This window comes from Lagopus muta, chromosome 4, assembly GCF_023343835.1.
Source record: "Lagopus muta isolate bLagMut1 chromosome 4, bLagMut1 primary, whole genome shotgun sequence".
NCBI lineage: Eukaryota > Metazoa > Chordata > Aves > Galliformes > Phasianidae > Lagopus > Lagopus muta.
Window position 1 is genome coordinate 15,687,612 of NC_064436.1, and position 22,774 is coordinate 15,710,385.

The 22,774-nt window shown below is 42.1% G+C and overlaps 1 protein-coding gene across 1 annotated transcript in view; it reads right to left on the minus strand.

Annotated features, from left to right (window-relative positions):
• The window catches only part of FRAS1 (Fraser extracellular matrix complex subunit 1), a 164,455-nt gene that overhangs the window by 98,037 nt on the left and 43,644 nt on the right, over positions 1 to 22,774 (minus strand). The window contains exons 3-9 of the mRNA XM_048940939.1: positions 11,775 to 11,882; positions 9,278 to 9,370; positions 6,803 to 6,962; positions 6,150 to 6,283; positions 2,756 to 2,839; positions 2,086 to 2,187; positions 1,780 to 1,971 (exon numbers count right to left, since the gene is read on the minus strand). Coding sequence (XP_048796896.1) covers positions 1,780 to 1,971; positions 2,086 to 2,187; positions 2,756 to 2,839; positions 6,150 to 6,283; positions 6,803 to 6,962; positions 9,278 to 9,370; positions 11,775 to 11,882 — 873 coding nt within the window. The remainder of the gene's footprint in view (positions 1 to 1,779; positions 1,972 to 2,085; positions 2,188 to 2,755; positions 2,840 to 6,149; positions 6,284 to 6,802; positions 6,963 to 9,277; positions 9,371 to 11,774; positions 11,883 to 22,774) is intronic.

The window sequence follows — 22,774 nt, forward strand, 5'->3', positions numbered from 1 at the left end:
ATCCAAATGTTCCTAGCTTTACAACAGATTTGTTAATGCAGGTTCCTAACTATGGACAAAAAAAAAAAAAAGGAAAAAAAAATTTGCTTTTTGAGTAAATATTTTATTGCAGTTAATTAAATGCACATTGTATTACTTAAGTAAACTGTGACTATACCTAACTTGAGAAAACTATCCTAAGAGAAACTAAGATAATAAATCCTTGTGCAAATATATCAAGAGGGAACAAAACTCTGCAGCAAAGGACGTTGCCTTCCTCCCTCTGTCCCCCTAGCAATTACATTTCATTCAATTTGAAAATGCAGCAGTTCATACTCTGACAATTTGTATCACTTGGAGATGCTCAGGTTTTGAGCTGGTTACTTTTCAGAACCTGTTTGAAAAAGAGCTGCATGAGCGATAACGTTCACGTTTTGAACCCTTCTTTTTGAACCTTATGTGTCATCATCTCCTGCTATCATCCTGTAAAATATCCCTGGCTTTTCTGCATAATGGTTTCTTTGTCAGAACCTAAGATATGAGCATGAATATTAAATAATTTTCCCTACTGAGCCATGACAGCATGCCATCATCGTTAGTGTAAATGATCCAATTTACAGCTAAAAGCATGGAGGAAGCAGACTTGAAAAGATGCCAAGTGTTGAAGATTTTATGACAATCACAACTTTCCATCCAGAAAAATCTCTCTGTGCACTTTAAGGTCACATGATAATCATCACCACTACACCACTGACAAGAGTTTGGGTCAATGGCTCAGATGAACAGATGCATCTGTCCCTAGATACATCCTCTCTGCATGACATCATCTGAGACCCTGCGTGCAAGCTCTAACTTTTCTGAACATCTAAACAATCTAATCTGGTGATCCCATTATATGCAAAATGCAGACTTCAGGCACAACAGAAGTGTACTACTGCTCAAAATATAGCATGCAGGCAGTCACTAGGAAAGCCATGTTATGGAGAAAAAACTCAGATTGCTACAGTTCCTTCCTTTCTCTTCACTGACTCTAGAGTAGCTGGTATAAACCAACCACCAACTCACTGATTAAAACAGACATGGTGAGAAGTAAGGTAGAAGCCTTATTGCACTGCAAAAAGGCAATCCAAAAATGTGTGTCTTTGCACAAGAGTGTGTGTATAAGAAACACTTCTATCTACCTAATGCATTTTCCACATCTGTTATAGAACAACTATAACATAATCAGGCTACTTAGAGAAAACAGCTTGGGCATAAAACACTGGCTTCACTTCCGTGCCCAGAATAGCATGGAAAAAACTGAGAAAAATAGAATACTGCCTTTGATGCTCAATCACCTTACTGAAAGCCACTGCAGCATGCAGAACTGTGAAGCCAGGAGTTGGATTCCATGATCTCTGTCAGTCCCATCCAACTTGGTTGTCTGATGATTTCTTTAGCTGTTAACTATCTCTACCCTGTGCATATCTCTGCACATTAAGCTCCAGGTGAAGCCAGCTGTCACCCAAATTAGACATCTCTAACATTAGCAGGCAAACAGCAGGGTGGGAGATAACCCGAGTTAAATGAGCCGCTGACTCAGCCTGCCTTGCTTCGCAATGCAAATGTCGTGAGCAGTCAACCTCACACAGAATATCCTGAGTTCATTCTCCTTTTCTGTGAAGCATTTTCAAGGTAAACACACAAAAGCAGCTCCAAAAGAAGGGCAGGTATTTTGTCTCAAAATGTCAGCTTTGGAAGGAAAAAAAGGAAGTAAACCAATCACTTAATAGGAACATTTTCGAAGAACACTTTTCTTACCTTGGCACATTCCACTTTGTCACACTCTGCTTTGTGACAAGTCACTTGGCCTTCATCACATACACAGAAGTCACAGCGAGTAATATTCCACATCTCACCATGGTACCTGATAGCGCCATCATACAAGCAGTTTTTCTTGGAAGACACACACTCCTCACAGCACTTCCCAGAACGCTGCACTTTGATCTGCCCCTACAAAGCATCAAGAACCACTGAGAGGAAACTGTTAGCCACGCTCATTGGGACTCTAAGCACATGTGCAGTGACATGCAGTCAAGGTAGCAGAACTGAATGATTTTCAACTACCTTCTCACAAATAACAGAGTCACAGGTTTCTTTCAGACATCTGACGGCCCCTCTATGACACACACATACACTGCAGGCATTTTTTTTCCACTGTTCGCCGTGCTGTTCGAAAAGAATAGAAGAGATGTACACAACAGTTAAGTAGTCCTCGTAAACAACAAAGTTCATTCCAGAAATCTATGCAACCTATTCAATACGACTCTTTCTGTATATCTGTACTCAATGCCAAACTCTTCTTAAGAAATGTTATCTCTACACCATCAGCAAATATGCAGGAGACAGGAGGTCTCAATGACGGACTTATTAATTACAAGCTAGTGAAGGCCTCACCAACATCACTATATGATAAGCAAAAAATAGCTCTTAGCAGAAAATCACACATGCTACAAATACTTTGACCTTCACTAGGGCTTTCTTCTTTCCTCCATCAAACAAGTGTGAAAAGATAACTGTCTAATCTGCTTCACCACACAAACTTCCTTTCTGCTCGTCAGCAAATTCTTATCTAGCCCTAATTTCTTTCAACTCTTCTGGCTGTCCAGGAAGAGAAAAAGAAATGTTTATACTATGCTATTAGTGCTGGCAGAAAGTCAGACATGAGGGAGAAGAAAAAAGGTATGTGCCAGAACGTGTGTAGAGTTGACTCTTGGTATAGTTCATCAGAGGTTACCTGGTACACCCTTCCTGACACCGAGCAGGAATTTGGAACACATTCTGGACAGCATTTTCCAGGAGACATAACCAAAACTTCATCCTAAATAGGAAGCAGTAGAGACACATAAAATAAGCTTATGAAAAGTTAACAAGGAATTCAGCATCACTATCTGGAATTTCAGGCATTTAATATCTATGTGATAAGCCACAGTCATCTCAAGGCTTGGTTTTGGCTCCAGAGTCTGCAGCCCATCTTCACGGTATAAGTTCAACAAATGTTTCCTTCTTCCCGTTTTCTGGGAATTCCAATCTAAATCTCCTCTCTTTTAGTTTGAAACCATTTCCCCTTGTTCTAAACACAACAGATGCTGTTAAAGAGTCTGTTCCTTTCTTTCTTACAGTCTCCCTTTAGATACTGAAACGCTGTTATCACGTATCTCCACAGAGACATCTCTTCTCCAGGCTATACAGCCCCAGCTCTCTCAGCCTGTCCTGCTAAGGGAAGTGCACCATCCCTTGGGTTATTTTTGTGGCCCTCCTCTGGATGCATGCCAACAGGTCTATGTCCCACCTATAATGAGGAGTTCAATTCTGAATGCAGAAATCCAGTTGAGGCCTCACAGCACAGAGTAGAGGGGCAGGATCACCTCCCTCAACTTGCTGGACACACTTCTTGTGACGGAGCATAGGACACGGTTGGCTTTCTGGGCTTCAAGGACACACTGCTGGCTCATGTCCAGCTTGCCACCCACCAGTACACTCAAATCCCCATTGGCAGGACCGCACTCTACCCTAACATCTCCCAGTTTGTACTGGGAGCAGGATTGCCACAACCAGGTGCAACACCTTGCCCATGGCTTTGCTGAACCTCATGAGATTCACATGGGCCCACTATTGGATCCCATCTAGGTGTCTCTGGATGGCATCCCATCCCTTAGGCATGTCGACCTCATCACACATTTTGGTGTCCTCCACAACATTGCTGAGAGTGTACAATTATGCTTAAAATTAGACTTAAAACTAGAGTATTCCAATTTAAGGTTTTTCATTACTTATTCACATCATGTTGAAATAAGTTGGCACTTGGCATCAATATAACCATTCCTTCATACTACAATTCCACCAGTTCTAAACCAGGTCCCCTGCTACAATTCCACATACATGCAATGATTTGGAATGGGTAAAGTACCGTTCACCAGCACATCCCTTCAGCCCCATCAGGATGACTAGATTGGAAATAGCATAGAAATGTGAAGAACTATTATCTCACCTCTTTTTTTAACCACATCACTAGTTTTCAAAGAAAAAGTAGACAATTTCATACAAAAGTTTGCAACCGCAGGTTTCTCAGTAGAGTTAAAAGAACTCATTCACCATGGATTTTGTTGAGACAGCATAATCCTGTTTTGCTCTTCTTGTAGCTTACTAGGCAGAGATAACTAGCAGCAAAGCTCCCTGCAGACAAGTACACAGAGTGAGCTCCATCTGCCAGACACTCTTTTTGTACTGGAAGCAAAAAATGAGGAGGGCAGATTTGAGGAACTTGTACATTCAGAGGATGCATACGCACAGAAAGCACGTTCCTAAAAAGTTAGGACCTGCCCTGCCTCTCAGATCCTCTTCTGCTGTGGGACATACCCAGGTGCCCTTCTGTGTGCAACAAGCATTTTGTATGTTATTCTCACTCAGCACCAAGGGAAAGGTACAGTGTAAATTTGAATGATGGAATATCAGTGTTTCATAATTGTGTCAACTCTGTTGGGAGAAGCTATTCATTTGCATTTCATGGGGAGTAAAGAAGGAAAAAGGGGATAAAGGAACACACAAGAAAATTTTAGGTATGATTGAGCAGAACAGAATCCCTGCACATCTTGCGAACACTCCTTCCCAGGCACCTGGGTTGGAAATAAGTGGAGCACTACCAGAATTGGCTTCCTGCTGCATTAACATGGAAGATCATAGCTGATTATTCTCAGATACATCACAGCAACAACACAGTCATTTCTGTTTCCACTAATTAAATTCCAATAAATAGCTGATAAAACATTAGTGCAAACAGTCAGCAGGTTAACATCAGTCCATTTGTGGTGGGGAAGAGATGATGTAAAGCAGGCATAAATTTGTTTTAATGCACAGTACTTAAGTCAACTAATAGCAATTGACTATCTCAGGAAAAAACAATTAGCATGCAGAGAAACAGGTGTTTTTTCCTTCTATCAAAAAAAAAAACCCAACAACCAACAACACATCTGGTCCACTAACAGAAATGTGAGTAAGCATGAGTAGGAAGGAAGATTTATAATTACTGCTTTTGTTCTTCTCAGTGCTACAGGGAGGCGTGCTCAGCTGAAGCAAACGTTTCAAGGGAGTTTGATTCAACATTTGAGCACATCAGTAGATAAAAGCATGGGCAATGGTAGCCCCTACAAAACAAATTCAAGGTCATAAAAAGACATTCCTCGAGAGCCACTTCCTGTATTTCAAAGATGTCCTTAGCATTGCGTACTGCAGTAAAGCAGTACCCTGAGGTGCCTAAGAAAACTGGTACAGTGGCCCCAAGGATAAGAAATCCAAAGGGTGTCAACATGCTCTCAAGCACTTCCAGTATGCAATGCAATAAGCAGAACTCAAAAAAAAAATCAAGTCACTTGTATAGAGTATACAGTACTGTGCATAGCTGTCCTTACTAACCAGCATGTTAACACTGCATACAATTCTGTAATGTGTTGGCTGGTTTTATCACTGCTTAAGTGCTAAGAACTCATAATCTGTCCACAGCATAGACCTCAGAGACAGAAATGTCCCAGTTGGGCTAAAACAGTGAGTCACTGCATGAGCTTGGTTAAGCCATCTTACTTGTTTTATTCATTTCAAGTAGATGTAAGAAAAGCATTCCAAGACTTCTGTTTCATCTTACACCTAAGGGGAATTTATCAGCATTTGACTTGTGAAATTTGACTGATATTTTCAACTGCATTTCCAGATTTCTTGGGAAAAATAAATATGGTAAGCAAAACCTGCCAGCCAAATACTTAGGCTCATGAAGATAACCCTCATTAAAATCTTGCGCTTTCATTCCTTCTCCCAAAGAAATAAAAATATTTTCTGATTGATTCTACATCTTTTTTTTTTTTTTTATAAAACCAAAATCCCCTTTTCTTTGGAGCATACTTGTGCTCAATCAGCCAGCATATACAAGATACAAATAAGCTGGTGGGAAAATAATGTATAGGGGAAAAACACGGCCTGTTTACACTGTTTACACTCATCCATCATTCTACATACAAATACTCCTTTTTTCAAGTCACCCAGATCTCCCTGCTAACTTGTATGTTTGCATGAGAAATAGATTTTGCCAAGTGAAAGAAGACAGTCACGAGTAGTGTCCCAGAAGGCTGCTGAGTCCTGACCTGTTTGCACAGAACAGCCTCGCAGGAAGCTGTGAAGCACTGAGTCATTCCATCCCTGCAGACACACTTGGAGCACCGACCAAGGCGCCACTCTTCACCATCCCGGAACAAATGGCCATCAAAGTAGCAGGGTTCTAAGAAATAATAACACGTCAAGGTCTCAAAATTCTCTTTTGCCAAACCACAAAATAAAAGTAACAATTTCAACAGTTTTCAAGGGCTTTAGATTTGTGAATTAAGAGCTCTGGATGCACTTCCACTACTGGATTTTAATAAGGTATCCAACAGCTCAGATATTTTTGGAACTTTCACCTCAAGTTTTCAGGTGCATCAAGTGCTCTCGTTATATAGTAAGTGTCTGTATTCTTTTTCCAGATTGCAATATCCAAAATAAAGACATACTAGGCACAGTGGCTCAATGCTGCAATCTTACTACTTGCTATTGGCCTGTGGGTGAAGCTGTTAAAAATACAGATAAGGTTGAAAGATGGAAAGAGAATAAAGCAAAACACTTGACCCCGGTGTCTCTTCAATGGAACTGAACATAAAAAGAAAAGCTTTCTAAATTTGCAACTAGAAGGGTATTTCCAGACAGGGAGATACTGCTTGGATCACGGGAGCCAGAGTGTAGTCTGTTCAGATGTGATACTCACCACCAAGGCCCACACACATGGGACAACATTCTCCCTGGGCAATGTATGGCAGTTCATCTCTTCCACAGGTGAGGACTGGGCAGGCTATGGGGGTGCAGCTCACCTTCCCATGGGCACAGGAGCACAGGACACATCCAGAGCTGGCCCACTGCGTGCCATGCTGCAGGACAGAACACAAAAGAAGGCAAAGAAAATACATTCATGAATCCAGCTGCCACTGAGTCCTGTAAATGCATCTTCTCTCTTTCAAGCTCTCCATACCAGTATGTAACTTTACTATCCCGTCAGCCCAGTCAAGCATTATACACTGTAGCTCTTACTTCTGGCTGTGCCACTAAGGCAAAAATAGGTTAAAAATGGTGAAGAAGCAAACCTGCAGATCATCTTAATTTTTTCTTCCTCATGCAGACAGACATCTAGCAGTAAAACCCTACCAAAGACCCAGTCTAATGGATATATCTCCTCTCCACTACTGTTTCTATAGGGTGGATATGCTCTCTTCAGAAAAATACTCAACAGGGGCCCCAACACACACCTGACAACAATGAACACCCTGTGCCGCACATACTTAAGCTCTTCACTATGAATAAAATCTCATTAGCTTTGCTATTCATTAATGCAGCAACAAATATCTCTGCCCTAAGGCTACGTGAGGTAACACCGAGCCTGAGAAGAAACATGTTGGTGTGTTATAATGCTCTCCAACAAACAGAAAACGCTTATTTATACAAAATATGAAGTAATTCACTAGGCAAGGAGAAAAAAGATCCTTGTCAGATCCAGGGGACGTTTTCTCCAATGTAGCCACCACTAGGGCCACTGTTGTTAGCTAAATACTTGCAGAAAGAACTCACAAAGCACTATGCTGGCTTAATGACAAAAGAAAAAACTTCCTCCTTCAGGCCAATCTGTGCTAACCATCAGGAGAAGACTTTGCACTGCCAACAGAAATTTTTTTGATGTTCACCTCATACTGGAACTTGGGTGTGACATACAGCATATGCAGAAATATGCCAGCAGTCCCCATAGGTGGGCGCGCTTCTTCTCCTGACTTAGGTACAAACGGACAGACTCGCAAAGAACCAAACGTAAAAAGTTGCAGCAAGAGTACAGGAGAACAAAATGCACCAATTGCAACAAGAAATACAATGTAATACAATGTAGCTTCAGCCAAAGAAATAGGTACAAAGAAATAATAGAAAATTATAGATGTGCTAGACCTCTGAGTCCAGTCTCAGTCCAGCTTGCAACAGATCGACACTGGTTGTGCCCCATGTTGCTGAAAGACCGTTAAAAGAGTATCTGGACTCCAGACATTTTAAATACGTGCTAGGAACTGCAGCATATTTCTTAAAATTTGGACCTGAACTGCTTCTTGTTGAACAGAAAAGTCTGTAGGAGAGCAGACATATGACCTGGGTTCCCTGTTAAGCCATTTTTCTTTCACATGCCTACCATTCAACATCATCCATGAATCTTTTTTTCTTATTTGTAGACATTTATATTTACTATTTTGGCCTTCCAGATTCCCTAGGTGAAACCACATGCTGCAACCTGATTCTTGAGTAATTCAGAATTATGAAACCCAAGTGCACGATAGCAATCAATCTCTACCTGCATACATGACTGCTGATAGAAAATATTCATTCAGGGAAGCTAATAAGCCAAGTACAATGTGTTTTGCTTCTCCTAACATCACTATATTGTTTCAGTCATTCACAGAAACAGTGAAGTGAATGAGTAAGTGGGAAAGGAAACTTTCTCCCTTTAAGCCAAGCAGGACATGACATTCATAAAATCAGACAATAGCTTAGGTTGGAAGGGACCTCAAAGATTGTTTAGCTCCAACTCCCTTGCCATGGGCAGGGCTGCCAACCACTAGGTCAGCCTACCCAGGATCCCGTCCAACCTGGCCTTGAACACCTCCAGAAATGGATCCACAGCCTCTCTGGGCAATCTGTTCCTGCACTTCATTGCCCTCTGCATAACATCTCGCCTACATCTTTCCTCGAATAATCTAAAGCCATTCCCCCATCTCCTGTCACTACCAGACTGCGCAAGAAGTCAAGTCACCCTCTCGCTTGTAAACTCTCTCTAAGTACTGGAAGACCACAACGAGACACCCCTCTTTTCATGCAGCCCAGGATATTGCTGGCCTTCTAGGCTGCAAGAGCACACTGCTGGCTCATGTCCAGCTTTTCATCCACCGAGACCCCGCCAAGCCCTTCTCTACAGGGCTGCTCTCAATGAGTTCTTCTCCTAGTCTGTACTCATATCTGTGTACTGCAGTGATACAATTTTTGCAAACTTTGAAGACCAAAATCCCATTATGTTATCTGATAGTAACAGAATTCAGCTCCAATAAGCCATCCTTCCTCCTCACGTCAGAAAAGCATCCTACACTGCTATGAAACAATCAGAGAGCTAAGAACAGGAATGGCTCATCACCATGAAAGACCACGGCAGAGTACTCACGCTGTGGATCTGTCCTTCATGCTGGCAATATCCTTCAGTTTGGGAGGCACATTCAGGGCAACATTTGTTTGGGGCTATTTGGAGCACTTCTCCCTGGAAAGATACAAGAATCTGATAAGCAGTGTATGTGAAATGGAAAATTTACCATGAAGGGAACGATATGGAGTTTGGCTATACCCAGTGCTTTCAGTTTGAAGAGAGAATGTATTATTAAATAAAATATATGATGCTACTATGTGAAACTCCTCATTGAGAACTACCTCATTTTGCTATATTTGACGTTTTTACCTTCAAAACAACAGGAAGGGAATTTACACTTTCTAACAGCGCAATTGGTAAATCCTGAGCAGGAATAGTTTTCAAACCAGAATAAAGAGTAACTGGAAAGCAAATATCCAAAACAACAAACAGGATTATTCACTGATTATTATCTGAGGAATGTGGTAGAGCCAAAATTTTTTCAACACGTAACACGTTTTCTGCACGTACAGAATGGACCTCAGTCTAACATTTAGCCACACCAGAAGCTCAAGCTGGCTGGCAGAATGGAAAAACATCCATCACCTGAACATCTTTGGTTTACTAATCAGCACTCTTTAATAACACTATCTGAAAAATAACTGAAAACTACTGAGCACTTCTAAACCACAGCACAGTCTGGTGCCACTGCTACCACTTCACTTTGCATTTGCATCTAGGGGCTTAGCAAGCTGACTGCACGCTGCATCCAGATCAGCAGCAAGGAAGTAGATGATGCTGATGGAAGCGACTCACTGCATGAACGGAAAAGCAGTACAAACATCAGCTAACACTGAGAAAGATCTTAGCCTTCTGTCCTTGAAAAATCTCCATGGACTCTCCAAAGCAATGCTTTCATGCTCATCACAGCTGCATGTTAGATCTCACTGTGAAAGGGTGTCTGTCACTGATGGCAGCATATCTGGAGGCCCCTGGCATCACCTGCAGGATTTTTCTCCCACAGATAAAAAAAAGGCCAAAACAAATTTACTGACATGAACACAACAGCTGGAAAGGAAGAAAACAGAAACAGAAAACCAAAACCAGTGAAGGTTCAGGAAATAAAATGTAGTAATTTTTTACCAATAAGGCCACCTTATTCAAAATGCTGCACGAGTGTTTATTGGGAGATATTCTACATCCTTTCCCCAAGGGTATGGCCAGCCCCTCAGGGATGGCTCTTGCTCAGGAGGTATCATCATTTTCTTTGCTAAAACCCAAAATGCAATGCCCCAAGTTGTCCTAACCCTAGCCCTATTTCCCATTATGAGCTTTACAGTTACCACCTTTTCATTTATCCTTTTTTTTTGTTCATTTAAATGAACAACACATTCTCTAGTCCACCCATTATTAGGTGTACCATAACAACACTCTTATTTTTTTCTCTCTTTAGCACAAAAATTCCTAGTATCTCAGTCTTGCTTTAATCAACACACAGTGATAATAATGGGGAAAACAGTAAGGATCAGAATTATTTCCCTGTTAATACTGTTATACTGGAAAATATTTCAACCTGGTTTATAAAACCATACAATTATTATATTGGCAGTGCTTCTTTAAAGCACTAATTTTCATGATCATTCATGCATTCTATCCTAGTAATCCAGATGCTAATGCAGCACCAGTTCCATGGCTAATTACATATAACCATTAACGAAGTCTCAGATAGAGAAAGATAAACAGGAGACAATGAAGCTCAACAATCATCACAAGGCACAAGAAAGTGAAAGACAATCTCTGCTTTGTTGCTGTCCACCAGAGTGGAAAGCGTCCATCTGCCTGCTTGACAGTGACCCAACTCCATCTTCAAATGAAAGGTGACTGGAAGCTGGGCTCATGCTAGGAGGTCCCAGCTCAGTTCAGGAGCCTTCTTTGGGCACCAGACTGCCCTGAGAGCACCAGCAGTCTGCAAGCCATTTTACCACCAAGTTTCTGGCCGTAGAAACAGTCAGAGGTGGTGCATCACCATGCTACGGCCAGAGGCTTCACACACTGGGTTCTGCCTGTGTGTTTCTTCCACATTCTTTCATCAATGAGGAGTGAATGAGCACAATGACTGTTCCTGACCCTGGACAGTCCCACACACCCTGGGAGGGAAAACATGAATTCGCTGCTTCTTCCTGCGCACCCCAAATCCTGCTGTGAATCAGATTCTCAGGTTCAAAGGAGCTGCATGGAAGCAGCTGAACATAGTTTCCTACAGTGAATGCCACAGTGCTGCACAGAGATAAGTAGCACCTAATCTCTGCTCATTTGTCCCAGGAAAAACTTCATGTTACATTCTCTTCTTGTCCCCCCCTAAAACAAGAGTTTTTACCTCTACAGGGACTGCAGGACCCATGCCCTCCACTATATCTTTATGTGCACTGTGTGTATACCCACACGACAGTTTAACAAGTCACTATTCTAGGAATCTAAAGCAGAAGAGGGCTGGCAACTCCAGTGCTCAGCTGGTGTTTGGATGGCTGCAGCTCCTTACCTTCTCAAAGTCACAGTGAGGATGTTTGCAGATAGTAGGTTCACAGGTAACAACATTGCTTTGGCAACTGCAATCTTGACAAGAATCTGGCTTCCAAATTGTGTTATTCTGCAAACAAACAGAAGTTTAAAATTAGACCCATACATATGAGGTGTGCACTATTTCATGAAACAACAACAAATTCATACCGCTCAAAACAGGCTCTAAGAACAAAGTCTGCAATGGGCAACTCCCTCCCATATGCTTATCAGTCATAACTTTGGTACTGTTCACTCAATCAATTCAAACATACAGTTAAAAGATGCAAGCACGCACGGCAAATAACCAACTCCAACAGTAAGACAGCTAATAGGGAATAACTTCCATAAACCTCAAGGTGTCTACTACATTTTTTGCCACACTTCCCAAAACCTTGAGGCTGTCTAAACTGCAGCTGTGATGATCACAGCTTGCGTTAAGGCTCCTGAGCTTGCTTTGAGGCCAACGCATCCCTGGACAGATCTCTGTGGCAGCGTGCAGCACAGCACGCACTGGTGGGAAATACAGGACCTTACTGAAACCCTTGATTTGAAGCCAGTTCTCAGTTCTTGAACATAATATTCAAAATCTTGAGCCTGCAAGAATGCAGAAGGAAGGGTGCTCAAGTTGAAACCATGATTTAAATTGAGCACGTTACATTAGGCTGTTAAATGGAAGCAAATGTCTAAAGAGCATAAGATGCAATTAAACTGATTTAGTCAAAAACACTGAATGCATGGCCAGCTATGAAGAGGCTCTACCTAGTCACATCTATGCAAAACAACACGGAAGAAGAGAACTCTAACCAAGCGGGCGGTCCAGCAGATTTAGAAATAGCTGTCACCACCACTTGATCAGTGCATCCATCTGGAACCCCCACAGCTAATTTGCAAAGGTTTTCACCACCCCTGCTTGACTCCTTCCCATTCCCTCCACGCCGAGGTCATGATCCCACGCTGCTACAGCACTTTCATAAGCCATCTCAGGCCCTTGTCCAGATGCTTTGACACTTTGCAGACATTGCCTTCCCTCCCAACAGTTTCTCCAAGGTCTGAGCAGCCACCTGGGACACGTTACTTTTGGCAAGATGCTTGGAAAACAAAGTTTTACTCCTCTTTACCCCTGAACACCAACTTCAAGCCATCCTGATGCTAAACAGCAGCAGCATCCCAGAGAAGCAGCCAAGGCTCCTGCCTTCCTATGAACATGGGCATGGTGAATAACAACCGTCTTAAGAGCAGGGAAGCTTAAGGCACAAGGTTGGAGGTAACAGACTCTTTGATAGCAGTAGGATGCTTTTGCAGAGGAGATGACAGTCTCTGGATCAGAATGCTTGCACCTTGGCATCCCTCAGAGCAGTTGGTACAGACAGGGTATTGGGCAATCCTCCTCACTTTCAGCCAGCATAATAACAGTGCTATGAGCAATGGGTATTCTAAGAGGGGGATACAGCTGGGCTGTATTGGCTGCAGGGTCAGATTTGTCTGGCAAGGAGATTCAGCACTACAGAACAATTTGTGTCTGAGCACAAAGGACGATCTCCCACTAAGAGTGCTGTGCCTTGCTATAAGCAGTGAATTGTTGGCATTAACATCACTCAAAGGCTTTCTCAAAATGCTACAGCAATGCAAATGGAAATGAGTCCCTCAATCGTGTAATGAGGAGAAAGAGGAAAATGAGGGAAGGAACCTATCTTTCATTTATCATGAATAAAGCTTCAAGTTTAATGGCTAAATTTGCCTGTTTTTACACAGTCTCAGTGACTTACCAAGACAACTCAGAGAAGCAACAATTTGCTATTAGGGTATCTACTGGGGAAACCACAGGGTCAATGATTTTCAGCCTTGTTTCAGAAATCTTTCCTCTTGCCTGCACTGGGCTCCTCTTCAGTTCTCAGTTCTCCCAAGTTCCCTTTCTCAGCAGTTTAAAAAAAGCAACCAGTAGCTACATATTGAGGTATTACAAATGATATATCAATTGCTACATCCATATTTAATTATCTGCCTTTGAAAGTCTAAAGAAAACACAAAGAAGAAAATCAGTTTCTTATAGGAAAAACTCTTCTACATTAGACAATCATTATACATGCATTAGGCTACATTTATGCCATAAAAGAGATTTTCCTGCATACTACAGAGTTCTGCTATCCAAGCCATCACTTCAAATTGATCTGAAAGATGGTCAGACCTACCTACATGGTGCAGTGATTTACTCCATTGAGTCACGTGACGTACCACACAGGTAAATTGAGCAAGGAAAGCATGATCACCAGTTTACCAGCAAGAATGCATTTAGGGCTAGCTACTAAACAGAGCCTCTGTGAATGATGCTGGCAACACCTCATTAAGGCAAGAGATGGCAGTAAGAGATCCATGGGGCAGGGTATCAGCAAGACAGAGAGGAGGTAGTTTCTGCTCTGGTAGTGCAGTTGGGACCCCTCTGACACACACAGCTGTGGCTGTAGAGCAGAAACCTAGAAACCACCTCTGCCAAGAGATTTACTGCACAACTACAGAATAAATTTGGGTTAAGTTATGGATGTGCAAAGCTTTAGCTGAGACATGCTGTTGTTAACCCATTCTGCTCTCTTCAGCATACTCAGAACCACCCTAAGATTTGATCGCTGTGGTAACATACAGAACACCTAACATCTTTCCACTGGCAAAGTTAATCATCAAAAGCATTTTATGCATCTATTGATCTATTCACATACTTGTTTATTTCCAGCTGGAGGGGAATTCCAAAACAGCGGGTGGCAGAATGGCAGATGAGAAAAAATCTGTGCACAAGTCATGGCAGCACTGAGAAGCAGCCTGCATTTTAAACTTGGCCACTCATTGCAGGGTGAGGCCACCAAAGGGTGAGCACTGGGCATGGGAGAGGGAAGGGAAGAGCTGGTTGAGTGCATCCTTTAGGCGTGTACATATTGCTGCTTTCAAGGGAGCAGGTGAGGCTCTCCTAAGTCTTCACTCCATAGGCTTCTCCCTTTTATTAAATAAGTAGTATTTCTATGGTGGGCTGCTGGGCAAAGGACTCACATGGCAACCCACCTTTACATTCTGAGGTTCAAACGCTCTGGTTTCCGACAAAACCAACCTTCTATCTTCTCCTTCTCCTGTTTCCTACCATAGCCTAAGTGGGCTGGCTGCTACCTGGGGGCTCATCCAGCTTTTTTCAAATGCATCCTGCGTGAGAATCTGAGCTGGATTCCAAGGCTCACAGCTGGAACCAATCCACAGGTGACTTTCATTGCTAGGTATCAGACATCACTGCAGTGCTTTTGGGAATTCATAAACCCGTCACTTGATTTTCCAGGTGGGAAAGTCTTCCAAGCAGCTCACAGATCTGTGTTCAGCTTTTATTCAGGATTCCTGGCTATGGAGCAACAGACCTAAAATCAAATTTGAACATCTGACTCCTGACAACAATTAATATTACTGATTCCTCTATAGGAAGGTGGAGGGGTTACTCTCTGTAACGATACTGAATGTCAGAACGTTATAGTCATGGTAAACTGAGCAAAATGCAATGCTCTGGTTACAAGCCATTTGAAGTGCAAGCCACTTAATTCCTTTGAGGTCAGACAGAAAGGCAGGACATGTACTTCACGGATAATGAAAATACACAAAAGAAGCGGGAGTTCAAAGCAACAAGGGCTTCTCCGTGGTATTGCTGGGTACTATGTCACCATCATATTTAAAACTAATTGTAACACACCCCCTGTGTGTATTGCTAAGTATATGGCTAACAGTCACTAACACAGAAAAGCATAAAAAGATTGATCAGTGCATATGTAGAAATCTTATGACCTGGAGAATGCAGTCTGTTATCACTGCTGGTATTTTCATTGCTCTTTTCTTCTTTTCCATTTTAGACCTGACTCTCTTGTTAAGGCAATCAGAGGCCATCAGTTTGTGTATGTTCTGCCTCCAGCTAACCCTGAGATCTCAGAGAGCTCATGCTAGGGTAACATGCTCAAAGCAATGCAGAAGCAAGGAAAGGCTCCCAAGTTACTCTGTTGATAGCAATCAAAATAACAAGCAATCAATTGCAAAACAAGGATCTCACCAACCTGCACTCCACTCTGCAAGGCTTCCTTAGTATCCATATAGCACTAACAAAGAAACTTGGAAGATCCCAGATGCTACTATTTATAACAGAAAGCAAAACTGTATTCTGTAGACGCTTAAAGAACTACTGTAAATTCACACTGTATCTTCTCTAAGGCACTGAATCTCAGTGGATAAATTATCTGCAACAATTAAGCTCCAAATTCCTATCCTGTTAAGAGTGCACTTTTATCAATGACACTTTAAGAGGCTTTTTCCTTACAAGTGCTAATATAATTAACAGTATAAATAATGAAATACTGTGCACAGAGCACTTTGAAGATGGAAAGCACTCCTCATGAACCAAGTAGTGCCATTATAACTAATTAATGCTTTGGATTTCCCTACTTCAGAAGAATAAATGATACCTAATTCGACTGAACCTTAAATGCCGTGCTGCAAAAGGAGATGGATGTGCTCCACTTGTTTGGTTTGCAGGACAGGACCTAGAAAAGCAATATGTGCTCCCAGGCATTCAGAGCTTGCGGGCACCTAGACACAAGGCAAAGCAAAATAAAACCCAAGACACTGGAGAACAGCACAAGCATGTTGTGGGTTTGGAGAATACTGATGTGGAGGAAAAAGTAGGAGAGAAAGCATCATAGTTGCACATTAAAAAAAGGCCAAGAAGAGATGAATGCAAGAAAGCAACTGGCAGTTAGGGTACAAAAGGCCTGAAGCAAAGCAACATCTGAAGGGACAAAGAGCAGAGAGTGAATATGGAAGCTCAGGGCAGCTGGAAGCTCTCCTGGGTTGCTGCTGCTACACTCCCACATTAACCAGAGCACAGAGTGACATAAATCTCTTCGGACGTGCCCTTTTTGAGCAGTCTTCCTAACTTCATACAGCTGCACCTGTTCCTTCTCTATCTCAATTCAAAAAAAAAAAAAAAAAATAATTGGAGTTTGCTATTAATATCTAAAAAGCCTCAGTAACCTGATCAGATGCAGCTTGGCATGAGCTCTCACAGCACTGGATGACAATCCATGCTCTATTCTGACGCAGTGACTGTGGAAATAAGGTGCATGCAACAGCTGCTTTGTCTCCCTCCCTCTTCCCACGGTTTCATGGCACTGCTTGGCCAACCCACAGAATGCCGCAGGATGCTGGATTCCCCACGCAGCACAGCAGGGTCATCTGCTTGGGGGCACCGCTGCAATTAAAAAGCAGAGAGAAAGCAGCAGCCTACTGCTGAAGCTTTAATTGTATCCAAGAATCAAGCTTGGATTTTTTAGTATCATGCTGCAAACTACACGGTTGTTGTTGTAAAACGTGACACAACCATTTCACAACAGGGCTGCTCTGTCCTCAGGCACACACAAGAGTGGTTGCTGCATTCTGGGGAGTGAAGGACCTCACCACAGCCCCTCGTGTTCTGAAGGGCTGCGGCTCAGCTGGCAGCAATGCTCCAGCGAGGCCTGGCTGCACGGACCTCCCGTGTGGTTCTCCAGCAAGGAAGGCAGGTATCGGGTGTCCCATGGCAGCAATATGAGGCTGCTTTGTTGAAACCCTGGGCAGAGCCCGGAGCAATTACACTTCGGTAACAATTACCAGCATCACCCACCAGCTGCCAAGTGAGGAGACTTGGCAACTCAATAATAGTGCTTTCATTCATCATTTCCACTCCAATTAGCTGACAATGTCGGGCAACTGGCAGAATAAACCCAGGCGTAAGGGAAGCTGAGATCTACGTGGTTTGCAGGATGGATCTGTGAGCCAAGCAATGAAGAGATGGAAGGAATTCACAGATACAAAGGATTTCTGGTCCCCATTCACATATAGACTGTTTTTTCTCCTGTTGCCAATGCCAAGTGCATTTTCCAATCTGCCACACGCTTGTGTCTAACAACCACTAGCAAATGGTCTCTTGGGTTTACAGCAGCACGTTCATGGCAGAACGTCACAGGAATGGCTTAGGTTCAGAAACCAAAGGCAGTTGAGCTCAACAGAAATGGGTGCAGGCCCACACTCCTAGGAGAGAACAGAGCAGTGATGGCAGAACGTGCAGCAGGATTGGCAACACAGCAGCTTAAGCACGTCTTTGTTGGGAACTCAGAACTAATATTCAGTTAAAATCAGGGAGTTAAAAAATTATGCATTAAACCAAGGCGCTATTTTCAAATATAGTTCATTAGTCAGATCCTTTCTACAACTTCTAGCTCAGTGTTATGTCTTTTACCAGTCGTCCAAGCCTTTTAAAAAACAAGAGTCTGCAAACAAAACTTCCCCACAGGCCTAAGGGGCTGCAGAGCAAGGAGGACCGATTTCTTCTGCCACGGGGTGCTGCCACAAGCTTTATCTGCCTTTAACGCTGACACAAAAGCAGTCACTTACGGCTCAAAGCAGTGGAATTCTCTGTGACCAGACAAGGATAGAGGAATTAAAACAGATTTTGTAATTCATTAGCTCTAATCATGATTTAAATCAGCACACAGAAACCTTTGTTTAGACTAACAAGACAATTATTTTTCTGCAGCACTGTTCCTATGTAAAGGTTAATGTGTTTTGGTTGCTAACCACTCAAGTACATTCATCTGTGCTCAGGCATATCCTTGACACTAAATGCTGCCTGTTATTTTCCCGGTTGGAAAAAAATCCCCTACTTTACTGACAATCTCTTCAGTGACCCTAGTTTGCCACATTTTTATTCCAATTTGTACATATTCCTCACCTATTGGCATCAACTCCTAGCAGTACTTCTAAAATCCAACAGAAGTACCATCTCTCAGTACTCTCTATCAGTTATTTCCTCTGTAATGAATATGTAAAAAAAAAAAAAAAAGAAAGAAAGAAAAAAAGAGAATATTTTGCATTTAAAAACAGTGAAATAAAAGCACCTTGGATGCATCACAGAACATTTTTAGAACTTGATGATCTCAGCCCAAATTTTAGTGCTGAAACAGGGTTTCCTCCCTGTGCTTTTAACCTTTGCTTTTTAGATTTAAAGGAAAAAGGGTGAACCGCTTAAATAAACTGAAACTAATCATTTTTTTGGCTTGTGAACAGAAGGCATCTATTGCCAGAACTTGATTAAGCACTTTGTTCCTACTTTATTGAAAAAATAATCCATAAGTTTAACAGATTGACTTAAAATAAACAACAGAAATGGTTGTAAATACACACTGCTTGCTTTTTTGCAATAATGTAAATGACTTAAAAAAAAATTCTTAGTGATTGTCAGAATTTCAAATGTATTTTTTCAAAACAAATTTCAGTGAACAGATCTGTTCCAATTTTGCATCTTGCTATTCATGGATTTTCTGCCCCAATTCTGCTTTTAATTCTTCTCACATTTAGGTTTGCAGATATGTCACATCCAGCAGAAAGCGTCACACTTACCCATTAAGCAAGCATTCAACTTGGTGCTTCAACTAGCACCAATAAACAATGGGTATTTATCTGGAAAATCATGCATCATTTGCTCACACACATCCCCTTCTGCACATACGTCCCAAATCCAAGCACATACAAGGGCTTTACACTTCTGGCCATCATATTTTTATTTCATCTCTTTTCTGGAAGCAGTAATTTTAATGCATCTTTGGTTATCTCATAAAGCCAGGACCTTTTAACCCCACCATAAAATCAGTACCAGAAGAAGCAGAGCAGAAAAAAAGCTCTGAGTTTCTCTCTTTTTGCCGGGGAAAACAGTCCCTTGTGTAACTTGGGTCATGAGCATTTTTTCTTTTATTTTTCCTCCTTTTTGTTTGTTTGTTTGTTGTGGTTTTTTTTTTTAAGCTATGCAGAGGAACATGAGTTTCCTGATGAAGCAGCAAAAGCCGTGTGCCGAGAGAAGCACCCGAAGAGATGCAGGTGCTCTCCATGCAAACACAGTAGTAAGCCAGCTGACAACGCAGCAGCTCAACACACTGCACTGTGTTCAATTTTCTTGGCTGAGAGCACAACTTCCCAGACCTGCCAGGAACAAAACACTGCACACAGTCGAAGAGATGCACTGAAAGCATTACCCCAGAGAGAAGTCTCTGATGTCCTTTCCAATTGCCAAGTTTCCTCTCCCTCTTGAATAAAATCTCTATTGCATTCAATAGAGATTTTAGAAAGAAAAACAACAACAACAACAACAACACAGATTAAATCCCACCAATTTTAACAACATCCCTCAAACCAAAAGCTTGGCTTTAAAGTCCTGAAATGCTGAGGTTCACTTGAGGGTACAAAGTTGGCTTCATTTTGAAGCTTTTATCCAGAGGCAAAGCAAGTGGGTTTTCTTTTCTTTTTTTTTTTTTGGAACTGAAATCATAAATTATTTCTTATTTTCAAGCCTTCAGTAATAGGGCACCTCTTATCTAATCAAACATTCAAAAAAAAAATAATGGTATCTGGTAACATGGAATTGTTTTACGTTTTGCACCAGTACAAACCCCCCACACAGAGCCCCTGAGCACCGCCAGAGCAAAGCAGCCCAAGGTTCAGACCTAACCACAGACAACACACCCTGCTTCATATAGAATTACAGGGGTTAAGAAGGGAAGGGCAGGAATGCTTACAGAGGGCCATTTTTGCACAGATCCACTACTCCTCAATTTAACTTCTTGTAAAAACATTTTCTAGAGCACCAACAATCAGGCAGGATAAGGAAAGACTTGCCTAGAACAGCTTGCAGCTTCCTTGCAAGCCTTCTTCACACACTGGGCACCTCTGTAAGAGGACACAGTGAACAACAAGAAGTAAAACCAATTCTCAGAAGCAAAGAGCTTGCAATCTTAATACCACTGCACTCACTGAGAACAAAGATCCATCTTGCCTTTGACAACACCCAAAGTCAAGTGAGAATATAAATATGGACAACAGTGTTTCCTCCAGAAATACCCTCCATGCAGTTTACAGTTCAGAGACTTACTGAGCCAGAAGTCGTGTTTCTGCATTTAATAATTCCCAAGGCTGTGTCCTCTGTGAATCTGTCCACTCCTTGAACTCATGGAAGCTTTAAGCACTGACATTTTACAGCAAGGTTTTAGCACTTAACCACATGTGGAGTGAGAAAAGCATCTCCCTTGCGGAGAAGCAAAGCCAGGACCGTGCTCCTCTGAAAGGGGCAAAAACAGAGGTCAGGCAAATAAATGGTAGCATAAAACACCAGGTCCTCGCATTTCCCAGGATGGCAGCTGAGAACAGCTTAGGGCAGGGAGGGACCAAAAAAAGGGAAACTTAGAGGACTTGCTGCTCTCCCATTTCTGCAGATGACTACTGAGACCCAAGGCAAGATTTTTCTCTCTATTGTGCTTGCACTGCACTTTCCATCCTGTGTCGGTCTGGCAGTCTTTCTGGCACTGAGGCCAGTCTTTCTTACCCCTTCTTCAGCACTGGCATCATATGCCCCAATCTGAAGGCCTGGAAAAATGCAGTGGTTTCTGATCTGAGCCAGCCAGGAAATGGCAGTGCTACTGATCCATGTCTGCCATCACTGATGCCATCAGGGTGCAAATAAAGCCTTGGGTATAGGTCTTAGCTACAGTGAATGTGGAAATGGTGCACAGACAGAGCATCCTTAAACAAAAAAGGTTTCTTCCATTTAGTTCCTTTTGCTGCAGATCTTTTTCATGCCCAATTATATGTTACGTTTGATGGATCACACACACTAGCAATTCTCCTTAGTATCAAAAAAAAAAAAAGTGCTTTTTTTTCCATCCCCTTTACTCAGTATTTCTGATAAACTGCAAACATCCTCTCCCAAATGCCTTCTGAATAAATATCAAATCCATGAAGTTTGAACAGATTTTGGAAAGAAAGGAGGTAACAGACAGATTTAACCTCAACTTGATCGTAGCTTTAATTACAGCATTTATGATGATATTATGACCACGATCTCTGGAGCAGCAGGAGTCAGAATCTCTGGTGTGTGACAGTGTACACACAGTGTGCAGGTGCATCTCAATGCAAAGTGCAGGTTTACTTGCCCAGGAGCAGCAGGGAGGTTTTATTCTGTTTCCTGGAAATGCTACTGCTCATTTGAGAACTGAACATGTAAAAGCTGCCAGCACTTCAGCAGCCATCAAGCACTAAAAGCAGCAGAACTGCAGGCAATCACTGTCACTATTGTGCACAGAACCACAGCTTGAAAAAAAAACAAAAAATCTATCACAGATTTTAAATTGGCCATTAAACCAATTTGATCTAGTGCATATATTACCAGAGATTCCCTACAGAGCACAGTCTTACTCTGCTTTCTAGGAAACACTGCTGGCCTTCTGAGCACTTTTTAATGTCTTCCAAGGGAGGACTTTGTAGTCCCAACACAGATAGGTCAAATGATAAAGGAATACTGCCAGTAGGATGCATAATTTCAAATTCATCCTGCCATGATGCTGAAAGGCAGGCAACATGGGGCGAAGTGCTTCAGCGTTAACTGTATCTAAGCAAGGCACCGTGAACAAGACAGGCTAAGCCTTTTATCCCACTCCTAATAAAAGGAAAAATATCAGGGTATGAAAATCATTGCAGCTCAGACAGCTGATTCAGCAGAGAAAGAAAAGCTCCTTCGGTAAAAGTCATTTGGAATAGCCCCTCTGAAATGCTACAATGGGTGAAACATGGCTCTATTTTCACTTCTTGAAGGCACCAATACAGTGTAGGGCAATTCTGCAAGCCACTTAGCAAATATATAGATATTCCCTATTCCAAGCTGGATATTCAGCTTGGAATTGGAAATATTGGATATTGGAAAGAGCAAAGCAAGGAAAAATGTGCTTGAATCCTACCATTGTTACCATGGATCCAAGCACAGCAATCTCTCATACAGTTCCCAGAAAATGCAACCCTTTATGTCCTTATCTTTAATCTGAGCTCCCCATGCAACAGATTAATAAACCAGTTCTCCTTCCATCAAAGGGGGTAGAGGACCTCTGCAAAAGT